At 50.7% G+C, this 20532-nt stretch overlaps 1 protein-coding gene across 4 annotated transcripts in view; it reads left to right on the forward strand.

Moving 5' to 3' along the window:
- Positions 1 to 5380: 5380 nt before the first annotated feature.
- Positions 5381 to 20532, forward strand: part of ETFBKMT (electron transfer flavoprotein subunit beta lysine methyltransferase) — a 108827-nt gene continuing 93675 nt past the window's right edge. For 2 of the 4 annotated variants that reach the window (XR_011030592.1, XR_011030593.1), the window contains exons 1-3: positions 5381 to 5718; positions 6566 to 6696; positions 10891 to 11295. Coding sequence is in view for 1 of the 4 variants with exons in the window: in XM_068278236.1 (XP_068134337.1) it covers positions 5438 to 5718; positions 6566 to 6696; positions 10891 to 11234 (756 nt within the window). In the remaining 3 variants the exon portion in view is untranslated. Of the gene's footprint in view, positions 5719 to 6565; positions 6697 to 10890; positions 12282 to 17858; positions 17932 to 20532 lie in introns of those variants that run through there. The other 2 variants (XR_011030591.1, XM_068278236.1) reach the window with 2 other exon arrangements.

Below are 20532 nucleotides of genomic sequence, written 5' to 3' on the forward strand. Positions count from 1 at the left end.
ACTGATTCTGTCGCCATCCAGATGATCCAGAAAAATTGTGCAAGTCTCAAACTTGCATTCCGCTTATTGGAACGGAATGAGCAAATCCGTTCCAAATGGACTGATGTGAACAAATATTACTGCTTTGCATAGAAAGCATTTGGATCCATTGAAGGGACTCTGAGCAGCGGCAAAAAAAAAGCAAATCTGGACTTACCTGGGGTTTCCCCAGCCCCCTGTAGCCTGCGAGGTCCCTTGGTGTCCTCTGGGTGGAAGCCCCAGGTAAGTGCAGATTTTTTTTTGTTTTGTTTTTTTTAAAAACAACAAAAAAAAACTGTTCAGGGTTCCTTTAGGGCTTGTTTCCACTATAGCGAATCCGCATGCAGGCACTGCATGCGGATTCGCATACTTAATGTTAGTGGATGGGGCTGTTTCCACGTGTGCGGCGGCATTTTTCGGTGCGGGGAAAATTTGCACGACAGGGTCGTGCAGATTCGCGTGCGGCAGGAATGCGGGCGAATCGCCGCTAATGTATTCAATAGGGAAATCGCATGCGGCTTTGTCATGCGTATTTCCCCGCGATTTTGCATGAAAGCCAATGGAACTTAAGGCAGTGACATGGTTAAATTCGCATGGCTCCTTGCCATGTGAAATCGCATGCGAAATCGCGGGTAAATCTGCATGCGGAAACGCAGCCGCATGCGATTTCTTCAGCGGTGGAATCCAGGCGATTCCGCACCGCTACAGTGGAAACAAGCCCTTAAAAGAGACTCTGAAGCGAGAATAAATCTCGCTTCAGAGCTCATAGTTAGCAGGGGCATGTGTGCCCCTGCTAAACCGCCGCTATAGCGCCGCTAAACGGGGGTCCCTTCACCCCCAAACCCCCCACTGCGACACTTGGTCGCAGACTTGGTCGTTCCTGGAGGCAGGGCTAACGGCTGAAGCCCTGCCTCCAGTCGCGTCTATCAGCGGCGCATCGCCGCCTCTCCCCCGCCCCTCTCAGTGAAGGAAGACTGAGAGGGGCGGGGGAGAGGCGGAGATACGCGCTGACAGACGCGCGTGGGGCAGGGCTGCGGAGGTTAGCCCTGCCCCAACCAGGAAGCGCTCCCCCGCATTACGGAGGGGATTTGGGGGATCAGGGACCCCCGTTAAGCCGAGGGATAGCGGCGGTTTAGCAGGGGCACGCATACTCTCTTTAAGTTCTGTCAAACTGTTTTTGCTGGCAATGTAAATCACTAATACACGCTACCAGTGAGGTATGATGCACATAATGCCTGCATGTTGTATTATCCATGGTTCAGGGTTTTGTATGTAATTCATGCTTCTGATACCTTTATTGGGGGCATATTCAGGGCTGGTTCAAGCCACAATGGGGCACTAGGGCAAAATGAACCTGGGGGCCCTCCCTGCCACCCCCCAGCATATTCATCCCCCAGGGCCCCTGAGCTAGCTGCAGCAGCAGCCCCCAGATCTCCCCCTTCAAATTGACTATATTTTAAAAGGGCCTTGTACAGTTTTTGTCAGAATAGCAACTCGCCTATCCCTACGCACTGCTCCATCCATGCTCCCTGTCTTTATCCCTATTGGCTGCCTCTTCTCCAGGGCTTTCTGCTTGTTATTGCTTAACCACCCTGGCGTTCTGATTAAATCGCCAGGGTGGCTGCGGGAGGGTTTTTTTTAAATAAAAAAAAAACTATTTCATGCAGCCAACTGAAAGTTGGCTGCATGAAAGCCCACTAGAGGGCGCTCCGGAGGCGTTCTTCCGATCGCCTCTGGCGCCCAGAATAAACAAGGAAGGCCGCAATGAGCGGCCTTCCTTGTTTTGCTTACATCGTTGCCATAGCGACGAGCGGAGTGACGTCAGCCGCCTCCGATCCAGCCCTTAGCGCTGGCCGGAACTTTTTGTTCCGGCTACGCTGGGCTCAGGCGGCTGGGGGGACCCTCTTTCGCCGCTGCTCGCGGCGGATCGCCGCAGAGCGGCGGCGATCAGGCAGCACACGCGGCTGGCAAAGTGCCAGCTGCGTGTGCTGCTTTTTATTTGATGAAAATCGGCCCAGCAGGGCCTGAGCGGCAGCCTCCGGCGGTGTTGGACGAGCTGAGCTCGTCCAGACCGCTCAGGTGGTTAATGACTGGTCATGGAGAAGAGGCAGCCTGCGGGGATGAAGACGAAGCAGTGTGCCCGGGATAGGTGAGTTGCTATACTATTCTGACAAATCGCTGCAGGGGCACAAGTCGGGGAGAGCTGGGGGGTCCTGCAGTGCTCGGGGGCCCTGGGGCAATTGCCCCCTTTTCCTCTATGGTAGCGCTGGCCCTAAGCATATTGGGGTTCTGGACCTGTAATAAGGGGCCATACACATCATGCTTCAGAATAAAAATAATCATCCAGGACACAGCGACCCTTCGCACCATATACAACAAAGCAGACAGGTAAGGGTCCGCTCCACATACAAATAAAACGCGATCCTTTATTGAAGACTAGCTGATGGCCCGGTGTTGCCCGGGTATGTATTTGGCTGGTGTTTGCACCGCCCACTTTTTCTAACCCTAACACACAACTACTCAATGACCATGTTTGTGAGATTTGCTTCTTTGGCATCAATAATTTGCATTGAAATGAAATTTGTGTCTCCACCCTAGGCCTGAAAGATAAATCGAATTTAAATAGAAATCGCGATCACCAAGATCACAATTTCAGAATCGTCAAAGCGGCGAATATCGCGATCACGTCATTTCCACATGAGGAAGTTTGAAAAAGCGCCTTCAAACTTTCCCAAAGTCCCAGTGCCCGCAGCATTGGACATACCTTCCATCCTCTATCGCCCTCTGCTGCCTCTTGTGCTTGGCAAAACTTCGGGTTCCTGTATGTCATATGATATACAGGAAGTATGCCGTGCATTAGAGCCTGCAGGAGGCAAAGTGGATAGACGGGCATCGCTGGACTCGTGCTTGAAGCTATGTCCACAACTGATGCAACTTGGGGGACAGAGGAGGCACAGAGAGAGACAAGGTGGGCACAGAGAGAGACACAGAGGGGGCACACAGACACAAAGGAGGCAAGGGAGAGACCCAGAGGAGGCATGAAGAGGCAAGGGGGGCACAATGAGAGAAGGGGAACAAACAGGCACAAAGGGGGGGGGGGGGACAAAGCTTGATTTGAAGGAAATTGTGAATCGAATCGAAATCGTAATTTTGGACAGAAATCGCTCAATTCAATTTTTTCCTAAAATCGTTCAGGCCTACTCCACCTCCTTTTCTGAATTTGAAACCCAAGCCCCCAATGACCAACTGTAGCAGGTTTGAGGCCTGTGCCATTAACAGTGCAAGAATGGCAGCAATTAAATATCACCCTTGAAAATCAATAGCATAGCTCCCAACTGTCCCTCTTTCGGAGGGAAAGTCCCTCTTTGGGGCTCTATCCCTCTTTCCTCCTCATTTGTCCCTCTGTCTATGTAAATATCTATATTTCTCTACTAAAAATGTGTTTGACTCTAAACTTTATTTCCATCCTTTAGGGCTGGTTCAGACGGACGCTTGCGGAGCGTTTACCGCAAGCGTTCGGAACGTTGCGGTAAATGCTCCCATTCAAGTGAATGGGAGCGTTTACACCGAGCGACATGTAGCTTCCAGGGGGCGGCCAACCGCGACGGCTAATGTCCCCCTAGGGGAAGAAAAAACGCAACTGCATCGGAACGCAACGCAAAGGGTACTGAAAGCCTGACCGCACAGCCGCCGCAACACCCCCAAACGCGACGCCATGCAGGCGTCCGTCTGAACCAGCCCTTAAATTGATATATTACTAATTTTAAAATGTTACTATGAAGGAAAATGAACCAGGATAGAAAGGACCAGTGTGGTTTGTATTATAAAACAACATACTTTTCTTATGAAATCTTTATGGTATGTGTGACCAGGGGGTGTGGCTTAAGTGTCCCTCTTTCTCATCTCAAAAAGTTGGTAGGTGTGCAATAGGTGAATTTTGATTGGCTGTTGTAGGCTCCACCTATTTTCCTGAATATTAATCCCAGTCACCCAGTGACCTAGTGATGGGAATTCCGGCTCTTCTCAGAGAATCGGCTCTTCTGAATCGGCTCCCATTAAAGAGCCGGCTCTTACGGCTCTCAATCGGCTCTTCATTAAATATCACTGGACACCACTCAGAATCGGAGTAAAAGCCCCGCCCCTGTCTCCATGACAACTCCAGGCTGCCTCGCTGACTGGGCAATCCCTCCTGCTACTGCTCTGCTCCGCCCCATACAAGCTGCAAGAGGAGGACTACATCTCCCAGCATGCCTCAGCGCCCTTTCTCACAGAGCAAATCAGAGCTGTGTGGGGCGGCTGAGGCATCGGCTCTTTTAAAACAGAGAGCCGGCTCTTGTCGTTCACAGCGAAGGGCCGGCTCTTAGAGCCGGCTCGTTCGCGAACGACCCATCACTAACAAGAAGCACTATGCAGCCAGCCTGTGGAGCTCAGGGGCAGCTTAAAAATACTGCATGTGCTAAGCCTCCAGGGGAAAGGTCACGTGATGCAGTGTAATTCTACACGATTTTGATACTGAGCATGTGCGGCAGAGTAATCCTTAGGGCAGCGTGATCAGACACAACACCGGCATGCACACACACCAGTCACTCACATAACATCCTCCTGTTTCACACACTCGTCGCGAACGACCCATCACTATAGTGACCAACTGCAAAGTTTGAAAACCCTGCCATTAACAGTGTAAAGGTGGTCATACACTTGTCAGATTAGCAGCAGATAGATCATCAGATACATTTCTTATCTATCTGATGTGTTTAGGAACATTTTTTACTAGGATTAGAATTCCAGTAGATTTCAGTTTGAAATCTATTGAAAATCGATCTGATGGCATTTTTTTGCCATCAGATTTCCATTAGGGCCAATGCAAAATGATAAGCAATCTCAACAGATCTACCTAGATTTTCCAGCCTGCCAGATTGATTGAAATCAATCGAAATTGGCAGCCAATCGGTCAACCAATTTGCAATCTATCGGCCAAAAATCGTCTGAATGTATGCGCTCCTTAATTAAGGATGGCTGTAGTTTACATTATCCCAGTGAAATATGTATTTGTCTCAGCCCACGTTTTGGTTATGGAGCTACAATGTATCCTGTATGTTATTCCAGGTAATGTACTATGTGTGCCAAGTTACATTCAAATCCGTTCAGCCTGAAGCTGAAGTTGAGCAGAAGACTGGTTAGAGGTTACAAGCTGACCCTGATCTGGGGAGGAGCCCCAGCCAGTCACATGACCGCCTCACATCCGGTGCACCCAATCAGAAGCAAGCAGCCAATCATATACGCGGCCGGTGGTTTATGGACGAACCTCATCCGGAATGATGAGCATAGCTTGCCGAATGAAATATGGGCGGTCTCTCTCCCGGACTGACGGAGCCAATCACCGCGAGGCTTGGGCAGAGCACAGCGCAGACGCGACGTGATGCGGGCGAACATGTCAGTCATACGCAGGGCGGGCCGCACTCTGCTGCGCCCTCTGGCGGCACGTGTTATCCCTCCACCCTGCAGGCGGCAGAGCAGCGACACCTATCTGGAGAGCTTCATACTGCAGCACACTGAGGTGGGGACGGATCATCTGACCCCGGAGCTCCGCCTCCTCCTGCTGACGCCTCGCTGCTCCTACTGGCGGCTCCGCCCCGAGCACTGGCCCTACAGCGACCCCTACTGGGCGATCTACTGGCCGGGAGGACAAGCGCTGGCGCGGTGAGAGAGCACCCCCTGGTGGCCGCACTTAAGGCATTGCCGCTCTAATGTTATCCTATGGGAGGGGAGAATCCTGCTTGGCTGTTACTGCTGTCGGATCCCACCTGATCTGCATATCACCCCCCGCAGCACACAGACAGCAATAACACCGGCTCCAATTCCGGAGGGTTGTAGCTTCTGTCTGGGAGGGCCGTCGGCCCGGCTAAGCTTCTGTCTGGGAGGGCCATCGGCCCGGCTAAGCTTCTGTCTGGGAGGGCCGTCGGCCCGGCTAAGCTTCTGTCTGGGAAGCCCATCGGCCCGGCTAAGCTTGGGTCTGGGAGGACCGCCAGCCTGGTTAAACTTCTGTCTGGGAGGGCCATCAGCCGGCTAAGCTTCTGTCTGGGAGGGCCGTCAAACCGGCTAAACTTCTGTCTGGGAGGGCCATCATCCCGGCTCAGCTTCTGTCTGAGAGGGCCGTCAGTTGGGCTATGTTTCTGTCTTTTTGGGCTGTGTCTGGGAAAGCCGTCAACCTGGCTAAGCTTCTGTCTGGGAGGGCTGTCAGTTTGGCTAAGCTTATGTCTCGGAATGTCATCGGCCTGGCTAAGCTTCTGTCTGGGAAGGCCGTTGACCCGACTAAAGTTCTGTCTGGGAGGGCCGTCGGCCCGGCTAAGCTTCTGTCTGGGAACGCTGTTGGCCCGGCTAAACTTCTGTCCGGGAGGGCCATCAGTCAGATCGAGTCCTGCATTATACATACAGTATGTAGGATTTAGTCCCCCTTTTCCACCATTCGCATTTCTATCTGATTTTTGTATTGGACGTGATTTGCTGATCACATCTACTGACCAATCATTGTTCATTTTCCTCTCAGGTACCTCCTGGACCACCCAGAAATTGTACAACACAAACGTGTCCTTGACCTGGGCTGTGGCTGCGGAGCGACTGCCATCGCGGCACAGATGGGAGGAGCCTCTTATGTGTTAGCCAATGACATTGATCCAGGTGAGATGGCACAGCAGAACTATCATACATCTGATTTGTTGCTGCAGGGAAACATGGCTGCCGTTTACCCTCTTACTCACTCTTTTCTGGGCCCCATGAGAAAAAAAAAAAAAAAAGCAGTGTCTTGGACTGCTGGACCCCTAGGACTGTAAAAGAAAGCCTGGCTGTCTATGCTAATGAGTCTGCCTGTGTGGGAAGTGTGGCTGTCTACTCCAATGAGGTGCCGTCTGCCTATGTGAGAAGCCTGGCTGTTCACGCCCATAAGGTGACGGCTGCCTATGTGGGAAGCCTGGCTGCCCATGCCCGAAAGGTGTCGGCTGTCTGTGCGGGAAGCTTGGCAGTCCACCCCCATGAGGCGCCGGGGACCTGTGTGGGAAGCCCGGCTGAACATGCCCATGAGATGCTGGCTTCCATGTATGGGAAGCCCGGCTGTCCATGACCTTTAGGTTCTGACTGCCTTTGTGGGAAGCCCGGCTGTCCACGCCCATGAGGTGCCGGCTGCCTGTGTGGGAAGCCTGGCTGTCCATGCCCATGAGGTGACGGCTGCCTGTGTGGGAAGCCCGGCTGTCCACGCCCATGAGGTGCCGGCTGTCTGTGTGGGAAGCCTGGCTGTCCATGCCCATGAGGTGACGGCTACCTGTGTGGGAAGCCAGGCTGTCCATGCCATGAGGTGCTGTCTGTGTGGGAAGCCCGGCTGGCCATGCCCATGAGGTGCCGGCTGTCTGTGTGGGAAGCCTGGCTGTCCATGCCCATGAGGTGACGGCTACCTGTGTGGGAAGCCCGGCTGTCCATGCCATGAGGTGCTGTCTGTGTGGGAAGCCCGGCTGCCATGCCCATGAGGTGTCGGCTGCCTGTGTGCGAAGCCCAGCTGTCCACACCCATGAGGTGTCGGCTGCCTGTGTTCGAAGCCCGGCTGTCCACGCCCATGAGGTGTCGGCTGCCTGTGTGGGAAGCCCAGCTGTCCACGCCCATGAGGTGCTGGCTGCCTGTGTTGGAAGCCTGGCTGTCCACGCCCATGAGGTGTCGGCTGCCTGTGTGGGAAGCCCAGCTGTCCACGCCCATGAGGTGCCGGCTGCCTGTGTTGGAAGCCCGGCTGTCCACGCCCATGAGGTGTCTGCTGCCTGTGTGGGAAGCCCAGCTGTCCACGCCCATGAGGTGCCGGCTGCCTGTGTTGGAAGCCCGGCTGTCCATGCCCATGAGGTGCTGTCTGTGTTGGAAGCCCGGCTGTCCACGCCCATGAGGTGCTGTTTGTGTTGGAAGCCCGGCTGTCCACGCCCATGAGGTGCTGGCTACTTGTGTGGGAAGCCCGGCTGTTCACACCCATGAGGTGCCGGGTACCTGTGTGGGAAACCTTGCTGGCCATGCCCATGAGGTGCCGGCTGCCTGTGTGGGAAGCTTGGCTGTCCATGCCCATGAGATGATAGTAGTAAAGTATCAGCTTACTAGTTATACCTAAGTTTGCTTATACAAAACTCTGATCAGTAATGCAGTATTTTCACATTACTGATCATAGCTCTGTTTTAAAATACTGGTATGTGACTCACATTGTTTACATTACAAATGGCTCCTCACTAGTTCATACTCCCATATTAGGCGTGCACAGGAGTGCAGATATCTGTTCATCACATAGTGAGCATCTCTTTAAGTCACATGTTTGGTGCCATGTTGGCCGAGACTTCAGCATGTGTATGATTGCCCGGATGTCTTTTGGCTCTCTGTCCCACCAGAGCATTAAAAACGAATGGCAAACTATGATGAATATGTGCATTTTTTCCGTTTACCACACCCACTGAATCCCTCGTGCTGGTGCACCGCCCTGCTGTGCCTCCTCATCTCTCCATTGTACAGCGTTCCTCCTATGCAGTCAGCCCGGGGCCGCATATGACGCCAGGTGATGCCACTTCCTCAGGCGGCATCCTGCCCTCCTCCTTCCCTGACCACCACTCGTTTCCCTTCTGGAAACAGGTGGCGGCCGCCTCCTGCAATAAGTCCCGGGTCCCCCTCACCTCTACCTTCCTTCCAGTCCAGACCTCAGATCAGCGGCGACCAACAGAAAGGAGAGCATCTCGGCTCCAATAGCAGCGTATATACCCGAAGTACTTTACTTCCGGTATATGCGCTGCTACTGAACAAAGCCGTTCTCCTTTCTTCACAGCAGAGGTCTGGACTGGAAGGTAGAGGCGAGGTGAGGGGGACCTGGTACAGAAGGCATCAGTTGCTTGTTTTGAGAAGGGAAATGAGTGCCGACCTGGGAAGGGGTGTTACAGACTGGCTATACTGGGGGACCTGGCTAACCTATACTGGGGAAACCCACCTAGCTAACCTATACAGGGGGCACCTACCTGGCTAACCTATACTGGAGGCGACTATACTTGGCTTTCTATACTGGTGGCAACTATCCCTGGCTAATCTGTACTTGGTGCAACTATACCTGACTAACCTATAGGGGGGGCACCTACCTGCCTATCTCTATTGGGGGCACCTATTCCCGGTTACCTATACTGGGGGCACCTACACATGGCTTCCTATACATGGGGCACCTATACCTGGCTACCTACCTACCTATACTTAGGGTGTTTTTTTCTTTTTGGTTGCAGCAAAAAGTCTAGAACCGGCACTGCTTGCAGTGTCACCCTGACCATTGATGATTGATCTCTAAGGTCGACACTACTCTTGTGTGTCTGTATACTGTTAAGCAGGCCATACACTAGTCCAGTGGTTCCCAACCTTTTCCGGCCCGGGGAACACTTTCTGACCAAATTTTTCTCCGGGGAACGGCGGGGGGGGGGGGGGGGGGGGGGGGGATTGGTTGTGCGGCTGCATAGCTAGCATAGTTGCCCCAGTATAGGGAGTTTAGTTGCCCCAGTATGGCTAGTATAGTTACCCCAGTATAGTGCCCCAGTATAGCTAGTATAGTGCCCCAGTATAGCTAGTATAGTCCCAGTATGGATAGGTAGTGCCCCAGTATAGTGCCCAGTATGGGTAGGTTGTGCCCCAGTATAGCCCGTAAAGTGCCCAGTATAGCTAGTATAGTGCCCAGTATAAGTAGGTAGTGCCCAGTTAGTAGTTAGTATAGCTAGTATAGTGCCCAGATAGCTAGTATAGTGCCCAGTATAGCTAGCATGGTGCCCAGTATAGCTAGTATAGTACACAGTATAGCTAGCATAGTGCCCAGTATAGGTAGGTAGTGCCCAGTATAGCTAGTATAGTGCCCAGTATAGGTAGGTAGTGCCCCAGTAAAGTGCCCAGTATAGCTAGTATAGTGCCCAATATAGCTTACTAGTATGGGTAGGTGTGCCCCTCCGCGGCCACCGCTCCTGTTACCTTTTCATGAGCGGGCGGCCGCTTGTCCGATTAGATTCCCCCGTAGTAGCCGCTCTCCTCAGTGGCATCTCCTATTACAGCAGCGCGCGTTCGGCGGCTGCTGTGATGAGCAGGAAGCGATACAGCAGCTTCCTATAGCGGCGATATGCATCGCCGTTACCATGGGAACCGCTGTACTGCTTCCTGGTCATCACAGCAGCTGCCGAGCGCGCTGCTGTAATAGGAGATACTACTACGGGGGAATCTAATCGGACAAGCGGCCGCCCGCTCATGATAAGGTGACAGGAGCGGCGGCTGCAGGGAGGGGAGGAGCGAGAGGCCAGACCTGTACGACACACCAGGCAACATCCCGCGGCACACTAGTGTGCCGCGGAACAGCGGTTGAAAAACGCTGCACTAGTCAACTGCTAACAGATCGACCATCAGATAGATCCCTCTCTGAGCAAATCTGAATAGAGAGGGCTTTTTTTTGCCTCCCCACACACTGCACAGTGATTTCTAATATATATCAGTAGGGAATCTATTGGAGATGGTCCTAGCGCCGCTGCACCCCCCCCCCCCCCCCTCGTGTCTCCCTCCCTGTGTAATGTGCCCCCACAGGTCTGTGGTGAGTGTAAAAGCAGCTCACCTATCCGCCACACCCCTATTCTAGTGTCTGCTCTGCATTGCTGGGGCACCTGTACGCTGTGACCCACCCCCTATGTAATTTGTGCCCCTCCTCCGGGCCGCCCCCTCCAAGTGCGTGTCCCCATGTAAAGTTTTGAGACAGTGAAGCCCCTCCCCTGAGAGATGTGGCGGGAAGGCTTAGGCTATTATTGCAGTTTGCGTCTTGCTTCCTGTCATGTGATGCAGATTCTCTGTTTTGTTCAGTTGCAGGCACCGCGCTGGCCTTGAACTGCCGGCTGAATGGCCAGGAGCCTCTGCACTTCCTGTCGGAGGACATGATAGGCGGGGACGAGTGCCGCTGGGGACTGATCACTCTGGGGGACATGTTTTATGAAGAGCAGCTGGCCGATCGCCTCCACCCGTGGCTCAGGAGATGTACGGAGCGATACGGGACCGCCGTCCTCATCGGAGACCCCGGGAGAGGCCAGTTTGTGGATCATCCTATACAGAAATGGCTGCAGAAATTGGCAGAATATTCCTTACCAGAATCCAGCAAGCAGGAAAACTTTGGCCTGACCTCCACCGCCGTCTGGAGATACCGACCCTGACTGCTGAGCGACGCCATTATATCCTGGAGGAGAGCGATGGGAAAAGCCCAGGTGTCTAGCGGTAAATAGGAATAATTACCTATCACAAAGGATAAAGTTACCTCTCTGCCCCGCTGCTGCCATACGACCTAACCTCACACATATCGCGGGACTTGCTTGCTGCTTCACAAGTGGTGACAAAGGTGGTGGAACAAGTGAAATCAATAGTTACATGGCTACATAAGTATGTTTGTGTTGACAATTTGCTGACAATCATCTGTTGAGCCTCTGAAGAAGAGGCACATTGTGCAGCGAAACGAGTATCAGGCTATTTTGGGATGCACAAAAACTATAAAATGTTTCAAATTTTGTTAGTTTTATGACATAAATATTGAAACAGATGAAATATATCATGTATGTTATTGCTATTGAGGCGTGTATTTTCTTTTTCTCATTAATGTGTACCAGAGAGACGGCACACTGCAACGATTTTTACTGACGGCGCCATTATTTAACCGGCGGCATTTTTCACTGTACCCATTTTTTCTGTTTATCTCCTAGTTTCACCTTGCCTTTTATCACTGCCAATAAAACTACAGGCATCTATTTGGTCTCTTTATTTGGCAAAGAGGTAGGTTTAACTGCCTGCTTACCTGCACATACGCCTGGGGCACATGTGTATGAGTGAAGGCAGGACAGGTGTGTGGAGATATATTGAGGTGCTGATGATATTAAGGATAACAGGAACATATTCTTTCATTTTTTTCTGCCAGAAGGGAGCAGGTTACCTTGAGTTGCTTGGGGCAAGGAAATGGGTGATTGTCTTGACCATATCAGGTGCTTTGAGTCTGTATGCAGTTCCTCTGAGAGTGCTAATGGGATTATCTGCCTGACTGTTTGAACTCAGGAGACGGCCTATTGTCTCAATACACAAAGCCAGAGGACCAGAGTCTGGAGACTAACACAGGAACGTTTGAAATGTACATGACAGGCTATTAGAAATGGGTGAAGTCCTGTTGATACCATTTTTTACCTGTGGAAATTAAATCATTAGTGGAGGTGCTATAGTACCCTTTTCATGTATGTGGATCTCTGGAAATCCCATTTATGTCTGAGAACTGAGACAGGAAAAAGCCGTAATCAAGTTTTCACCTGGAGTTGAAAGGCTCACTTCACAATCTTTGATGTATGGACTTTTACCTGGAAATGGAATATGTCTGAGATTTAATTAAAACCTAGTTCCTCCCCTCCCCAAGGAAGTTGCAGCCTACAGGCGTAGCTCAGAGTATAAAAAGCAGAGGCGGATGCCTAGTGACTGTCTTCTCTCGGAGGTAGCGAATAGCTAGGGAGGATCGCGACTCCTGGTCGAAACGGCGTCCTCCCGTCAAACAACGTTCTAACCTAAGCTGGTAACGTTTTTTTTTAATCCCCATTTTTATTTTACGCAAATATCCGTGTGTGTTATTTTTGTAACTTTTATCTTGTAACATTTTTACTTTGTTTTTTGTAATCTTTTTGTATATATTAAGTTCTGCACTGTTCTATGTTTTTCTAGAATATTAAATTATTATTTAATAAGTTTGACTTCTGCCGTACTAAACTAACACTCATAGCCTAGAAGAGACTGAAGTGTAACCGTGTATAAGTTCATGCCTAATTGTACGCTTGAGCAACACTACCGTATGAAATTGTAATTGCATTGTGTGTGGGGGCGTTTGTCATACGTTGGCCTAAGCGCGCAGCTGACCCAACGTACGAACAACGCCAGTGCGAGTAGCGACAGCAGAGTGGCTAACAGTATCGTTCGGAACGACTGTTAGTGGGTCTTTGCTTCACGACAGTGTAAGATTGCAACTGTGTGTGTGTGTGTGGGTGCGTGGCGTTCCCGTATTTGGCCTAAGCGCAAAGCTGACCCAAATACGAAAACGCAGATTGCGTATTGAGCACTCGATAGCTGAGTGAACGTGTCTAGCAACGCTAGTGGTGGCAGTGGGAAGTGTTTGAGGGGTTCCAGCCCTGGTTGTAGCTTAAATAAGGCTGTTCCCCGCTTAATCTGGTCAAACCCGCAGTCGGGAACCGTATACGCAGGCGTGCCGCGGGCCGGTTCCTGACATAATTGGCTGGCAGTGGTGGGATCGTTTAGTACATTAGTACGCAGTTTAGCTCGCTATTCTGAGTACTAAAGGCTGGAAGCTTGCTAGAAGCAACTAGCCTACAGAAGTCTACTCAGTGCAGAAACTATATACGTTTTTTTTTTGTTCAAAGATACACACTTGGTGTTTTGCTTTCCCTTCCCCCCTTTTTTTCTTTTTATTTTTTGCAACACGATGGCTCAGAAAGCATCCAGCTATGCAAGGCAAAACAAAGAGATACTACTCAACCTGTGTGAGCACAAAGGCATCGAGACGGTGAGCGGCCAGACTAAGGAACAGTTAGTTCGTGCGCTCGAGGAGTATGATGAGGCAGAGCGAGCCCGTGCTTCAACGTCAGCTGATGCAGCTCACGACACGCCAGAGGAGGAATCGCTCCCACCACAGAATGCGAGTGGAGACGATGTCCTGGACGATCCACCAAGCAGGGAGATGCCATCTCTGGAAGCTGATCTACAGCTACTGAACTCGGCTGATCCTGAACTGCGCCTAAAGCTGATCCTACTGCACCGACAGGCAGAGGAGGGAAGAGCTGAACGGCGACGCCAGGCCGAGAGTGAAAGACGCCAGGTCGAGAGTGAAAGACGCCAGGCCGAGAGGGACAGACTCCGGACAGAGGAGGGAAGAGCTGAACGGCAACACCAGCTGGAGCTGGCTAAACTTCAGCAGCAGAACCGGTCTGCTGGACCCGCAGAACGCGAAGGTGAGCGAGTCCACAGAATCCCCCTGGATAAGTTCCCCGCTATGGACAAGGACTCTGACATAGACACTTTCCTACAGGGGTTTGAAAGGACTTGTCGGCAGTATGGGGTGCCCCGTGAGCAGTGGGCAAGATACCTCACACCAGGGCTGAGAGGCAAGGCCCTGGAGGCGTTTGTGAGTCTCCCCCAGGAGGAAGAAACAGACTTTGAGGCAATTAAGAAAGCCATCATTGCACGATACCACCTCACGCCAGAGGTGTATCGAAAACGTTTCAGGACAGTGCAGCGAGGTCCTAATGACAGCTACCTGGATCATGCTTGCAACCTGCGCACTGCCTTCCAGCAGTGGCTAAAAGGACTGTCAGTTAAAACCTTGGATGCCCTGCAGGAGCTGATGATAAAAGACCAGTTCCTACACACCTGTCCTGTTGAGGTCCGGCTGTTTGTGCTGGATCGAGAACCAAAGACAGTGGATGAGGCTGCGGAAATGGCCGATGCCTACACCGCCCATAGAGCACCTGAGTCCCGGAGGACTACTACGCCCAGCTGGAGAGGAGAACAGATTGCTAAACCTGTTTCACCCAGCACCCATAGGAGGCAAGCACCGCTGTCTCCTGGATTCAAGCAACCTGACACTCGGAAATGCTTTGTATGTGACAGGGTGGGTCATATCAGCACGACTTGCCCAGAGAGGAAAAGGGAGGCCCCAAAATCCAGTGAGGCCTCAAACGCCAGTGAAGTCCCAACGGCTTTGTGTGCTACCAGGAATGCCACTGGCTATGCAGAGAATCTGCAGCTTGTCACGGTTGGGGGTACAGTTGCCACTGGGCTGAGAGACACTGGAGCAGAAGTGACTCTCATACATCCCCAGCTTGTGAACCCAGAGCAGTACCTACCTGGGAAAATGATTGCTGTCAGAGGAATTGGAGGTGTCACCCCAGCCATACCCACCGCCTTGGTCCACCTGGATTGGGGGGCCGGCAGTGGACTGAAAGAAGTTGGGGTAACTGACAAAATCCTCACCAACGTTTTGCTGGGTACTGACCTGGGACGGTTAGTGGCCCGGTATGAGCCTACTCCAAACCCCGTGGAGCCTGCATCCCCAGCAGAAGTTCAGGACTCTTGCAAGGTACTGTCTGATAATGCTGTGCAAATAAGGAGTGCTGGTGAGGCCCCAGGGGCTATGGACTGTGTGCTAGGAGCCAGCCCTAGTGAGTCTCCAGTGCCTAGGCCTGGAGTGGGACATGTTGATACAAAGAATGCAGAAATTGATAATGTCATTTATGACGCACGGACTATCGAGGCGATCGATGCAAGAACTGTTGATGCTACTTGTGAAGTGCTGAGTAGCAATGTGTGTAAAGATACAGATAATGTTGATGTTTTATGTGATGTCCCAAATGACAATATATGTAGGGCTGATAATGCTGTGTGTCAGGTGGACACTCCGTCGGCTGCAGGAGTAACCAGCCGGGCTCGCTGGGCTGCAGCAGATGGATTGCCCACTGAAGGGGCAGACGGCACCAGGCCAGATCTTTCCCCTTCAGATGTTTTTAAGACCAAATGTGATGTGATTCATGATGTGTATAATGTGGGCACTCCCTCAGCTGCAGTGGTAACCCGCAGCGCTAGCGGGTCTACAGCAGAGGGACTGTCCACCGAAGTGGCAAATGTTGCTGGGTCAGCCACATCCAATTCGGAACCTGGCCCGGAGGGCCCAGGAGCCTCTCCGTCTGCAGCCTTCCTGGAATGTGTGACAGGCAGCACTGAGCTCTCTGGGGCTGTTCGATTTGACAGCAGCCTGGAAGAGCTCAGGGGGCTAGCCAGCAGGTCACAGCAGGGAGGGGCGGGCTGAGAGGGGCGGGCTGAGAGGGTCCTGGGAAGTTATTCCCTCTGAGCTGTCCGAAGTGGAGGAGGCAGACCGGCAGATAATCGTTCCCCAAAGGGACCGAGAGATAGGTCCTGCCACTATAGAGAGAGTGCGTGTAGCGACTGTGGGGACCCTTCCCCAGCTGCAGCACTGTCTTTATGGTCACGAATTCACGGTCGTCACTGACCCGCATTCCCCTGGTTGGTTACGTCAGGTTGCCAAGGGCAACGACACATTGCAGCAACCTGACCTAGCTTTCCAGTCGTGTAGCTGGGAGCTAACTGACAGGTGGGGAACCCTCCTGAGGATGCTAAAGGGTTACCCCACCCGGCCAGGCCGTCAATGTAGGCTTTGGCAGGATGATTCTTTAGAATCACCTGCCAGCGCTATCGGGAAGGGGGAGCAATCATGGGAATGCTGATGGGCTGTCCCGTCAAGCAGAACCAACAGTGTAGGTGCAGGCAAGATGATCTGGGAAGATCGTCTGCCTTGCACCAAGTTAACGGCGGAGGTGTGGAGATATATTGAGGTGCTGATGATATTAAGGATAACAGGAACATATTCTTTCATTTTTTTCTGCCAGAAGGGAGCAGGTTACCTTGAGTTGCTTGGGGCAAGGAAATGGGTGATTGTCTTGACCATATCAGGTGCTTTGAGTCTGTATGCAGTTCCTCTGAGAGTGCTAATGGGATTATCTGCCTGACTGTTTGAACTCAGGAGACGGCCTATTGTCTCAATACACAAAGCCAGAGGACCAGAGTCTGGAGACTAACACAGGAACGTTTGAAATGTACATGACAGGCTATTAGAAATGGGTGAAGTCCTGTTGATACCATTTTTTACCTGTGGAAATTAAATCATTAGTGGAGGTGCTATAGTACCCTTTTCATGTATGTGAAACTCTGGAAATCCCATTTATGTCTGAGAACTGAGACAGGAAAAAGCCGTAATCAAGTTTTCACCTGGAGTTGAAAGGCTCACTTCACAATCTTTGATGTATGGACTTTTACCTGGAAATGGAATATGTCTGAGATTTAATTAAAACCTAGTTCCTCCCCTCCCCAAGGAAGTTGCAGCCTACAGGCGTAGCTCAGAGTATAAAAAGCAGAGGCGGATGCCTAGTGACTGTCTTCTCTCGGAGGTAGCGAATAGCTAGGGAGGATCGCGACTCCTGGTCGAAACGGCGTCCTCCCGTCAAACAACGTTCTAACCTAAGCTGGTAACGTTTTTTTTAATCCCCATTTTTATTTTACGCAAATATCCGTGTGTGTTATTTTTGTAACTTTTATCTTGTAACATTTTTACTTTGTTTTTTGTAATCTTTTTGTATATATTAAGTTCTGCACTGTTCTATGTTTTTCTAGAATATTAAATTATTATTTAATAAGTTTGACTTCTGCCGTACTAAACTAACACTCATAGCCTAGAAGAGACTGAAGTGTAACCGTGTATAAGTTCATGCCTAATTGTACGCTTGAGCAACACTACCGTATGAAATTGTAATTGCATTGTGTGTGGGGGCGTTTGTCATACGTTGGCCTAAGCGCGCAGCTGACCCAACGTACGAACAACGCCAGTGCGAGTAGCGACAGCAGAGTGGCTAACAGTATCGTTCGGAACGACTGTTAGTGGGTCTTTGCTTCACGACAGTGTAAGATTGCAACTGTGTGTGTGTGTGTGGGTGCGTGGCGTTCCCGTATTTGGCCTAAGTGCAAAGCTGACCCAAATACGAAAACGCAGATTGCGTATTGAGCACTCGATAGCTGAGTGAACGTGTCTAGCAACGCTAGTGGTGGCAGTGGGAAGTGTTTGAGGGGTTCCAGCCCTGGTTGTAGCTTAAATAAGGCTGTTCCCCGCTTAATCTGGTCAAACCCGCAGTCGGGAACCGTATACGCAGGCGTGCCGCGGGCCGGTTCCTGACAAGGTGCACTTGGCTAGTTAAGTTATCACAAGGTACCTGGCTACTTAATTATTTTATCTGGATTCTTGTCACTACTTAACCCTCTGGGCGATACAATTATATCGCCCAGGAGGTGGCGCAGCACTATTTATTTTTTAAATCATGTAGCGAGCCCAGGGCTCGCTACATGATAGCCGCAGCGCAGCGGCATCCCCCCACCCACTCCGATCGCCTTCGGCGATCAGAGTAAGCAGGAAATCCCGTTCAGAACGTGATTTCCTGCTGGGCTTCCCCGGTCGCCATGGCGACGGGGCGGGATGACGTCACCGACGTCATGGACGTCGTGACGTCAGAGGGAGTCCCGATCCACCCCTCAGCGCTGCCTGGCACTGATTGGCCAGGCTGCGCAAGGGGTCGGGTAGGGGGGGGGCTGCGCGGCACGGCGAGCGGCGGCGAGCGGCGGCGATCGGAAGTTACACGCAGCTAGCAAAGTGCTAGCTGCGTGTAACAAAAAAAAATTATGCAAATCGGCCCACCAGGGCCTGAGAAATCCTCCTGCGCGATATACCCCGAGCTCAGCTCGGGATTATCGCTCAGGAGGTTAAAGAGAACCAGAGATAATGCACCCTCATGTATTTTACCCTTATAAATCAGTGGGAACATGACAGTAAACACCTAATCTGCTCTTTGTTTCATTGTTCTCTGTTTAATTTGCCTGTTATCACCTCTGATAAGAATCCCGATTGAGCAGTCAGCTGGCTTTGCTACAGAATGATTATAGCTGAGACTGTGTTCTTTGGTGTCTTTTCAAGTCCAAGCCTGCCCCCTGCTGGCTCTGCTCAGGAATCATTATAGCTGAGTCATTATAGCAAAGCCAGACTCAATGCTCAGTCCGGGATTCTTATCACAGCTGATAACAGACACTTTTAGCAGTGAGGCTGAAACAGAGAGCAGAGTAAATGTTTTCTCTAATGTTCCCACTGATTTCTATGGTAAAATACATGAGGGTGCTTCGTCTCTGGTTCCCTTTAAACCCCCCGGCGGTATTCCTGAGCTGAGCTCGGGCTGGGTTTCACTTACCTAGAGCGGTAATCCAGAGCTCAGCTCGGGCTCGACCAAATCCGGCGTGTGCTGCTATTTCCTGGGTCCCGCACGCGATCGGCGCAACAGTGGGATGCAAAAGTTTGGGCAACCATGTTAATTGTCATGAAACTACAGGCATCTAATTGGTCTCTTTATTTGGCAAAGAGGTAGGTTTAACTGCCTGCTTACAGGCACATACGCCTGAGGCACAAGTGAAGTACCCCAACAAATTCTGACACTTGCATGTCCTCTTACCTCTCCAATTGCTCCTTCACAAAAAACAGAGCTCCTAATCTTTCCACCCCTCACTGCTGTACCCCTCCCAGATTTCCCATGCAAGCCTGCAGGATTTCTCAAGAGCCACCCCCACACTATGGATTTCCCTTCCACCACCCATCAGACTCCTCCCCCATACCGCCCAACTTTTGGAGACAGGAAAAAGGGACACTAAAACACGCATCTGCCACACGCCCCAATTTTTCAAAACCACGCCCCTCCCCTATACAGTTTCCCCTTCCATCCTATGCAGAGATTGGCGCATGGAGCGATGGTAGGGAAGTTACTTAAAGAATAATCACAGCACACATATGTGATAAAGGATATAAATTAGAGTAAACAGCTCTACATGAAGAGTTATGAATATATTAAATAAAAAAATATAGATTGAAATGTGTGTATTAAATTCTTTATTTATGGTAAAAAAAACTTCACATATCAGAATGTTAACACAGTACCTACAAGTGCATAACTCTAGTCCCAGGACTGTAAATGCATACAATCACACAACTATCCCTAATTAAGGATCTTGTATCACAATATGGGTTATTAATAGGAGCAATAGCACAGAGGAATGCAACCAATATGACTGATGCATACACAGGGCCGGCGCTACCATTAAGGCAAAGGAGGCAGCTGCCCCAGGGCCCCAGTGCTTGTAGGGGCCCCCAGTAGCTACAAGAGGAAAAAAAATGTTCAAATCGGCCTTATAGTTTTTGAGAAAATCGATTTTAAAGTTTCAAAGGAAAAAAAAACACATTTAAAAACCTGCCGACTTTAATGGTTAATAGCAAATCCACCTTAAATGCTAGAAACCCTAAATTTGCAGGATATTTTAAGGAGATTATTAGGAATAAGAGGAAAAAACAATTTTTCGAAAAGACCTTATAGTTTTTGAGAAGATCGATTTTAAACTTTAGAAGGAAAAAAGTATAGTTTTAAATGCGGTAAATGTAACTTTTAGTAGCAAACCTAACTGTAGTGTAATTTTACATGCATCAAACGAAAGCGCAATAAATTTCCTGACGGGGTTTCCAGGGGGTCTATACGCAGCCGCAACGCTTTGGCCAGGGATCGCTGTACAGCGGCAATATGGCTGTATGAAGAGCCCTGGCATTTTTTCCTATTTTCCCAATTTTTTTTTATGTTTAGAGTGTGGGAATTTTTTTATTTTTTTTTAAACTATGTGGGGTCCCCCCTCCTGAAACTTTTTAACCCCTTGTCCCCCATGCAGGCTGGGATAGCCAGAATGTGGAGCTCTGACCGATTGGGACTTCACACCCTGACTATACCAGCTGCAAAAAAGGTAACTAATGCCGATTTTTGTTCCGGGGTATAT

This window comes from Hyperolius riggenbachi, chromosome 3, assembly GCF_040937935.1.
Source record: "Hyperolius riggenbachi isolate aHypRig1 chromosome 3, aHypRig1.pri, whole genome shotgun sequence".
In the NCBI taxonomy this organism is placed as follows: domain Eukaryota; kingdom Metazoa; phylum Chordata; class Amphibia; order Anura; family Hyperoliidae; genus Hyperolius; species Hyperolius riggenbachi.